Here is a 9,968-nt window from a genome sequence, read left to right as displayed (position 1 = left end):
GCGTAATTAAGGGACTTATTAGTAATTAGAAAGCGTAATTAGCATAAGGCCCATCTAAACCTGATTTTTGTCACCAAACTTTTTACCTACTGATGTTAAATAATATTTTGGGATTTTTGAAGATTTTTATTTATTTTTAAGCTGAACTTAACATAGGATTATAACCTAGTTTCGGTAATTACCGATTTTACCCTTTTCATACATAAAATGAGTTTTACATAACTTTTTAAAGCCAAACTTTTTGCTACTGATCATAAATGATAAATGTATTATTAGCCTTATAAACTGACCAAAATATCAGATTTCCTATTTTTATAATATTAGCCCTTTAAATCGCATATTTAGCGTTTTTAGCGCCTAGTTTGGGTCAAAACTATATTTATCATTTAAAACTCATAACCTACTGATGTTTTAAACTAATTTACATAATATTACAGTAAGTTAATGTTTTAAACTCAGAAATCTATTTTTAACCTTTAGAAGCCTATGCAAAATTTCCAAAATACCCTTATGAGACCTATTTTGGTTTAAATTGTTTTTGGGCATAAATGTTGATATACTACTGATATATTAACACATTATGAGCATAATAATGATTAAGACCTTTTTATAGTTTGTCCGGTTACCCGTTACGCATTTACGCGTTCGGATCGGTTTACGTGACTAGTTTACGTAAAATAGCCGAAACGGGCTTAACCTAGTCATTAAAACTTCATTTTCCAGAATGTGTTTAGTTTACCCATATTATACAAGTATCTAAGCTTGTCGGGTCTAAATCACATTCTATCCCGGTTTCCGTTTAATCTACCGGTTAGGTCCGTAAGGTTTCTTTCTAGCTAGTCGGTCTAAGTCCTTGACTTAAGTAAAGACCCATTAGCATCCTAATAGATAAACCTTCTATACAGATTTATAGCTTCCAGTAAAAAGTATCTTTCAAGAACCTTAGGAATTTACTGCTACATCAGGTTGGTATCAGAGCCAACATTGAGCGAATTAAACACTAACCTTTTGTGTTTAATCTCAATGACACAATAAGCACATTCCTTAGACTCTCGAGTCTAGGCAAATGACCTAGGATGCATCTTTATCTTTCCTTTGTTATCTTTATATTTTGTTTTAGTTTGTTTTCTTGTTCAACAGGAAGTTAACCATCATGCCTCCAATACTAAGAGGACGTGGCAAGGGACCCATGCGTGGAGGACCGTCAACTGTTGGGCCATCGCACAGACGCACTCCATCGGCGTCTTTTTCCACCTCCGACTCCCGTGATATGTGGGGTCAACCTTTCGAGCCGGCAAGACACTCAGTCTCGCTTAGCTCTTCACCATCTTTTCATCCGTCTTTCGGACCATTTGCTCCAAATGAGCCCGAACATTCTCACCATTCGGACCAATCTCACCATTCGCATGAATCATACCCACCGCATAACTCTTTGCAATCTCATTCATTTCATCATTCCGAATCCCCCTACTCTCCAAGACAATTCAACCCAGCTGACTACGTTAACGACTTTCTCGGCTACAACCTGTTGGGCCCTGAGGACCATTTCTCTCAGGAAATGGAGATGGATGACGACCCCGACCCGAAGATGCAAACAGGAACCCCGGGTCACCCTATCAGCATATCTAGTGGGTCTCCATTTCAGGGATCTCCTTATCGTGGACCCGACTCCTTCCAAGAGAGGATGGCTACCTATGACTGGTTCTTTACCCCATCTTATCATAGCTCTCCGGCTCAACCACCTTTAGATGATCCTCAACTTCAAGCTGTCTCACCACCACCACTCCCGGTAGAGGAGCCACCGCAGCAGCCACCGCAACCACCTCCCGAGCCTCTGAGGCGAAGGAGGAACGCACGCATGTCCGTTAGAGGAGGACCCCGTTTTAGTTCTCCTCGCGGGTCGAGTTCCTATCCCCCTATTCCAGAGGACCCTCAAATGGGTGGGCCCTCAAATGCGGCACCGGAGGTTGATCCTCCGCAAGCTTCTTATGCACCACCTATGCCGCCTGTGGGATTTGATAACCCTATTCCAACATACCCAGGTTCTTCCGGGTACAATCCTTATGGAGACCCGTCGGGATATCCTTTGGGCTATGGAACTCATGACCCATATCTTACGGCTGCGCAGTATCATCACCTTTACCCTTCTTCTTACCCCCCTATGCCTCCAACTGACTACCCAATTCAGGGTTATCAGTATCCTCCGTATCAGCCACCTCCTTCCCAGCAACTACAGCAGCAGCAACAAAACCAGGAAATCTTGGAGAGGCTGGACAAGGTTGAGCAGAAGACCAAGAATAACAAGGAGAGGCATAATAGCTTCATGAAGGGCCTTGCCAACCTTATCAAGGGGAAGAAGAAATAGAGGGTTGTTTTTGTTTCTTGTCTATTGTAATAATGTCCCTGCGTGGACATTTGTTTGATTTCTGTATCAAGTCCCTGCGTGGACTTATTTTCATTTCGGTTTACCCCTGCGCGGGTAGTGTGTTTTTCTAAGTCCCGTTTAGGGCATTTGTACTTGCTTTCAGCCTAATGAAGTTTTAGCTTTGGTTTTAAATGTGTGTATTTTATTACACCATGTTATTTCCTTTCGATTTATAATTGATCTGCCAAAGAAACTCTTAGAGGTATAACCTAGCCAAAATATTAATTGGCTATGATGGTACAACCTTTTTAAGAAAATAAATCTCTGTTAACATCTGAAAACATGTTAACATTCCTAGCTGTGCGGTACGAAAAATCACACAAGCTTCCAAAAAGGTACTTGGACCCTTCCAAGTCACATAAAGCCAAAATGATCAATATGAATCCTGGCTAGAAAATATCAGTGTGATGAATACACCAAGACATCCATTTGAGATGCATGCTTTAAGCAAAGGTGTAAAATGACAATGAAAGTGCGATTTATAAACTTCTTGTCAAAAAGGCAATGAACTTGATTCAGACCTTAAAAGATCACTGATTCTTGAGATTATTAATTAGAATCTCAACTCGTTCTTGTGACAAGCTTTTAAGCTATTTTAATGTCCTCTTGAAACAAGTTTAATGATAGATAAAATGTCTTCTATGACATTGACAGTGGTGGAATTTCTATCTTTCCCCTGTCTAATAATGTGTAGAATAACGCATTATGCAAACCTTTAGTTATATTATGAAAAGGTCTAAATGGTTTAATAATACCATGACCAATGAATCATCAATGTGATGAACTTATATGTAATTTAAATTACTATTATTGTCTATATTATAGCATTCAGAAATGGCTGGCTCCGACGAAGTAAACAGTCATCCAGCACCGGGCAATACCAGAATTAATATTACCGGTGCAGAATTACAAGCTATGATCACCGCTGCAGTCTCTCAAGCGGTTGATGCTAAGTTTAAGGAGCCGAGTATCGTTCGGTCACAAACTCACTCTAAAGCTCATTCTAAATCTCACACTCATAAGAAGAGTGAGTCAGTGCATTCGTCCAACCAGGGTAGTATACCCAAAAAACAGATAGATCTTGAGCCGACCCCTAGGTACGCCAAGGGTTGTACCTACAAATATTTTGTTTCCTGTAAACCGAGGGATTTTACGGGAGAAAAAGGGGCGATAGATTGTATGAAGTGGATTGATGAGATGGAGACGGTGATAGACATTAGCGGCTGCGCTAAGGAAGATGTAGTTATGTTCGCCTCCCAATCTTTTAAGGGCGATGCCCTTACGTGGTGGAAAGCACTCGTGCAGTCCACCGGGAAAGTCCATTTGTATAACCTTTCTTGGGAGAAGTTTGTCGATTTGGTAAAGGACACTTATTGTCCTCAACACGAAGTAGAGCGTGTGGAGACTGATTTTCTCACCCTCGTGATGAAGGATCTAGATTGTAGATCCTATGTGACTAGTTTCAACTCCATGTCTAGACTGGTACCGTATTTAGTCACCCCTGAACCGAAGCGCATCGCGCGTTTTATTGGTGGTTTGGCCCCTGAGATTAAAGGAAATGTGAAGGCTTCTAAGCCAACCACCTATAGATCTGTTGTGGATCTATCACTTTCCCTCACATTGGATGTCGTGAGGAGCAGGGCGAAGAAAAATTCTGAAGAAGGGAAGAGGAAGAGGGAGGATGATCAGTCCTCTCAGCCGAATAAGAAAGGAAAAGGGAACACTGGTTCCAAGAAAGGGCAAACTGATAACAAGCCCAGGTGCAAGAATTGCCATAAGAGGCATTTTGGCAAGTGTAACCAGGAATCACAGGCCAAACCATGTGGAATATGCAAGAAGAAAGGGCACAAGTCTATTGAGTGCCGAAACATCAAGGATGCAACCTGTTATGGTTGTAACGAAAAGGGGCATATCAAGACCAATTGCCCCAAGAATACGAAGAAGCCTGAAGAGGCTAAGAAGAACAATGCCCGAGTGTTCCAGATGCAGGCTAGGGAAGCGGTGAATGATGATAACGTCATAACAGGTACCTTCCTCATCAATAATATTTATGCTAGAGTCTTATTTGATTCCGGTGCTGATAAGTCCTTTGTAGATCATAAGTTTTGTAAGCCTTTGAATTTGCCCATTAAGACTCTAGACATAAAATATGAGATAGAACTTGTTGATGGTACCTTAGAATCCGCTTCGACTCTTCTTGATGGATGTTCAATATCCATCAAGAACCATTCTATCCCGCTGTCCCTCCTGCCAATGAAATTGGCTGGTTTTGATATAGTCTTAGGCATGGATTGGTTATCGCATAACCAAGCCCAAATTGCCTGTGATAAAAAGCTTATCATTATCAAAACCCCCTCCGGTGAGTCAGTCACTATCCAAGGAGACACACAGTACGGGTTGCCCAGCAATGTGTCTATTCTTAAAGTATCCCAGTGCTTGAAGGGTGGATGTGTAATTTACATGGCACAAGTGACTGTTAATGAACCAAAGCCGAAGATCGAAGATATTCCAATCATTTCAGAATATCCAGATGTCTTTCCTGACGAGTTACCTGGATTACCTCATGAGAGGCAAGTAGAATTCAGAATCGACATTCTCCCCGGATCTGCGCCTATTGCACGAGCTCCATATCGTTTAGCGCCTACCGAGATGAAAGAGCTCAGAACTCAATTGGATGAGTTATTGGAAAAAGGTTTCATTCAACCCAGCTCTTCGCCTTGGGGAGCTCCAATATTATTTGTGAAAAAGAAGGACGGATCAATGCGTTTATGCATTGATTACCGTGAACTGAATAAAGTAACGATCAAGAATCGTTATCCCTTACCCAGGATCGATGACTTGTTCGACCAACTCCAAGGAGCGAGTTACTTCTCAAAGATAGACTTGAGATCTGGGTATCATCAACTTAAGGTTCGAACCGAAGACGTTCCGAAGACAGCATTCAGAACGAGGTATGGACACTTCGAGTTTCTAGTGATGCCTTTTGGGCTCACTAATGCACCTGCAGCATTCATGGATCTCATGAATAGAGTCTGCAAACCATACTTAGATAAGTTTGTCATTGTCTTTATCGACGACATACTTATATACTCTCGTAGCCATGCGGAGCAGGAGAAACACCTTCGGTGTATTTTAGGACTACTTCGACAGGAGAAGTTGTATGCCAAATTCTCTAAGTGCGAATTTTGGCTTCGCAAGGTCCAGTTTCTTGGACATGTGGTCAGTGTATACTGACGTATTTTTCCTAAAGATTGATTTGACAGGTACTTATCGAAATAGGCTGGAGCTATAGGGTGTTGTAGAGGATCTTGCAAATCCCATAGATACCCTGAGTCTGTAGTTTTTGTTTCTTTGTACTTTATGATCCGCCTGTGGATCTTATTACATTCCACTCTGTATATTCTTGTAATCGAACATCGACAGACAGTATGGTTTGTAATAGTTTATTTACCCAGCCTTCCGCTGTGCTATATTATTGTGTGTGTTGACAATGATGATATCAACTACGTCACGATGCTCCCCACCGGGCCCACCGGTAATACGTGGAATACTGGGGTGTGACAATTTTTTTCCTCAAAGGTACTTCTTTCAATAAATTTTGTGATTTGTGTTATAAAGTGAAACATACCAGGCTTCCATTTGAGTATAGTGTTACAAAAACAAATGCTTGTTTCGAATTGATTCATTCTGACACTTGGGGAAGGTATCGTACACCTCCTTTTCAGGGGCAAACTACTTTCTTACCATTGTGGATGATTATAGTAGAGCAATGCGGGTGTATCTTTCAATGTTTAAGCAATAAGCAAGCACATGATTGAAACATTTTTTGTCAAATGGTAAACACTCAATTTGAAAGGTTCGTTAAGAAAATAAGATGTGACAATGGTGTAGAGTTCATGTCAAACGACATGTTATCTTTCTATAATGAATGAGGGATTCTCCTTGAAACTACTTGTCCTCACACCCCACAACAAAATAGGGTTATCGAGCGAAAACATAGACATTTGCTTGAGGTCGCACGTTCTCTAAGATTTGATGCAAATCTACTAAAAAGAGTTTGGGGAGAGTGTATCTTAACCGCCACATACATAATCAACTGTTTGCCATCGAGAGTCATTGATAACAAAACCCCTTTCGAGTTGGTTTTTAATCAAACTCCTGATTATGACTTCATGAGAGTACTCAGATGCCTTACTTACTATCGAAACATAAACACTAAAGGAGATAAATTTGAAATGAGGGGGAGGCCCGGTGTCTTCTTAGGAAATCTCCAAGGTACGAAAGGTTACAAGATTCTAGACATCAAAACTAAGAAAATCATAGTTTCACGTGATGTAAAATTCTATGAAGAAAAATATTTTTAAAGACAACTCTAAGTATGAGGAGATTGATGTGTTTGAATTACCAAATGCACCACTTTATAATGAAGAAGGGGTCACATGAAATGAAACAACCATAAAGCCAAGCTCTTCCCATTGTAACGGGGATGCTTGCCTCGAAACCGTGAGGCCAACCTTCAGTTCCGCTGCAAATGAAGCCCAACCCACCATTATTGAATCAAGCCCAGTTCCACTACAAACCAACTGTGAAGCCCACACCCAAGCTATCATTTACGGTTGTGATACTAGCCCAGCTTCGCCACAAAGAAACAGGGACGTACGAACGAATCTGTTTCCTATAGTCATGATATTGGCCCAACTCCATAAACATAAATTGGTGAGTCCCAAGATCAGAATCCAAGGTCCACACGAAGCAAGAGAATCAGATCCCAGCCCACTTATTTCAACGACCATCACGTGAAAATACCCCCATCGGTTGACCATGCTAAGCCTTCACCAAATCATAATTCCTCCACGAGGTATCCTTTATCTAACTATGTCTCTTATGAAAAGTTCTCACAATCTCGTAAAGTTTTTTTGGCGGCCATCACTTTCATTGATAAGCCACATACCTTTAATAAAGCCATACACAATGAAAGGTGGAAAAAAGCTATGGAAATGGAGACATGTGCCATAGAAGACAATGGTACATGGACGCTTGAAAAACTACCCGAAGGGAAACGTGCCATTGATTCTAGATGGGTCTACAAAATAAAATATAATCCAATTGAAAAGGTGGATCATTAATCAACTCAACGTTAACAACGCTTTCTTGCATGGGGATCTGCATGAAGAAGTCTATATGAAAGTACATCAAGGGTTCTCGAAGGAAGGCGACACATGAGTATGTAAGTTGAAGAAGTCTCTTTATGCTTCAACCTATACATGGAATTCATTGACTTACAAAGTAAGTGTTCTTGACCTTTTAGTTTAGAACTTTCAGGTTGTTTTGAACATGTAAGTCTATGTGTCGGGAAAGTTGTTTTAATGTAGTTCCAAATGGTTATAAGCTATATGACCATGTGTAATGGTTAATGCCCATAAGGGGCATTTTTCACCACATCATCATCATCATAAAGCCCATTCAAAAAGTTTGTAATGGTTAATGCCCCCCTTAATGTCATTTTATTGATTACTTTCCTTTTTCCCCTCCTCATTAGGCATTATTCTAGAAATGTCCCAACCTCTTCATGCCCCTATAATGCCCATGAGGATGGTATAGGGGCATTATCAAAGCTTTTCATGCCCCTATAATGCCCATTACCTATGGTCTAAGAACAACAATGATGCTCAAGTAAACCCTTTGTAAGAAAGGTAAGATAATTATTTGATCATTTATTCTCCTTTAAGTATAACCTTTAAGAATTAGTCATGTTTCTTAGTGTCTTAACGTTTCCATTTGGATTTAGGTAATTCAACCAAAATCTCAAACTTTATTCTAACACATAAAATCAGTTTTGCTAAAAATAATTTTTATTCCATTTAAAAAATTGATTGACGCTAATGGCTTAACTAGAAGAGGTACGATCAGTAAATATTCCAATATCTATTTTAACTTCAGTTAGGGAGGATACATAATCATCAAAGTTAGTAGGCTTTAAACCTAGATAACCTCCTGAGTTGATTATTAGGTTTATAAAAAGTTTCAGTTTTATGGGTTTGCTCTTGGTTAGAAATTGAAATAATGCGATTGTGTGTGTATATATAATAAAATTTATAGTAAGTGTATGTAGTACGAACTTATAGGTGTTTACGTGGGTATGGGAAACATAAGTATGTGCTCGGATATATGAAGGTGTACGCATGTGATGTAATCTAATGAATGTAGATTTAATAGAATGTGTTTATGTGAAGTTGTGGGTTCCAATATGTTTAAGAGTGCACGCTGCTATCATGTTATCGTTGAGAATGAAATGAAAAATGCAGGTATGATAACGTTGGGTCCGAGTGAGTTGATGCCGGGAAGTAGTGGATGATTTTGGAAGGATGATCGAACAAAACTTCTTGCGTCGTTAGAATGCAATATGGTCTTTTAGCTAGATATTTATAATATAAGTATGATGTCACCATTTACTAATATGTTGGTTGTTTTTGGTGACCGCAGGTTACACAAAGCATTACCAATTATCACGAGGGGCAAACGGGAGAAGATCGAGTTATAGAACATGGATTGTACGGATGGGTGGTTACTTTGTTTGTATTCACATGTTATATTGGTACGTTAATTAAAGATGAATGTTGTAATATTTTTAAAGGATTCGTTTTAAATGGTTTTCGAGTATGTTAGAACATTTATTAAGAAATAAATTTTGAGGCCCGTATTTCCGCTGCGACTTTTGGTTAAAACGTACCAGGGTCTAACAAAACTTTAAAGACATATTTAGAAGGAATCATAGTATATATGAATTGATGTCTTTAAGACCTTGATCCATAGGGGATTATCAAATACAAGTAGATATGCGTTTAAATCATAAATGAATTATGTCTACATTCTAATTTGGGATAAGCTCCAATGAATTCTAATTTATAATGGAACTTGATTTATTACTTTAACCATTTAAATATTAGAGCATTTAACACATGCTTGTAAGTCACTAAATATGAGATTTGATAAAAATTGGACAAGTGGCACACCAAGGGTAAATGCGCGACAAGTGGCGTAGCATGTGCGACAAGTGGCGCACCAAAGGTCACGACCAGTGGCGAGGCGAGTGTACCAATCTCACCCGGTCCATGTACCCGTCTCTCATTTAATACCCACAATAAGTTTATTAATTAAAACAAACAATTATATTATTAAGAGTAAATTGCAATTTTACCCCCTGGGGTTAGATGCGATTGGCAACCTTACCCCCTATTACGAAAATCTTGTTGTCTGACCCCTGACGTTTTCTGATTGCATTAATGTACCCCCTGTGCTTTACCTAAGCCGACACATTTAAACCCTGTTTTATTAAAGTGTCTTCTCTGGCGATATTCCGACCATCGGAGAAGCCTCAAATCTTCTGGTGAATGCACATACTCACCAGCTCAAACTCTGTGACTTTGGAAGTGCAAAAGTTTTGGTAATAAGTTTGTCTGGTTATAAATTGCAATGTTATGGTTATCTATATAACGTTTTAGGAAGTTGATCTTATTATTGATGTCTTGTCTGCAATATAGGT

General features: G+C 39.5%; 1 protein-coding gene across 1 annotated transcript; it reads left to right on the top strand.

The window, feature by feature from the left end:
* Window positions 1–1,153: 1,153 nt before the first annotated feature.
* On the top strand, window positions 1,154–2,365 carry LOC110907325 (trithorax group protein osa-like). The gene has a single exon (XM_022152320.1). It carries the CDS (start codon window positions 1,154–1,156, stop codon window positions 2,363–2,365), a length of 1,212 nt encoding a protein of 403 aa, XP_022008012.1.
* The last annotated feature ends 7,603 nt before the right edge of the window (window positions 2,366–9,968 follow it).

This window comes from Helianthus annuus, chromosome 14 (assembly GCF_002127325.2).
Source record: "Helianthus annuus cultivar XRQ/B chromosome 14, HanXRQr2.0-SUNRISE, whole genome shotgun sequence".
Classification (NCBI taxonomy): Eukaryota; Viridiplantae; Streptophyta; class Magnoliopsida; order Asterales; family Asteraceae; genus Helianthus; species Helianthus annuus.
This window is presented reverse-complemented; position numbering and strand designations above follow the sequence as displayed.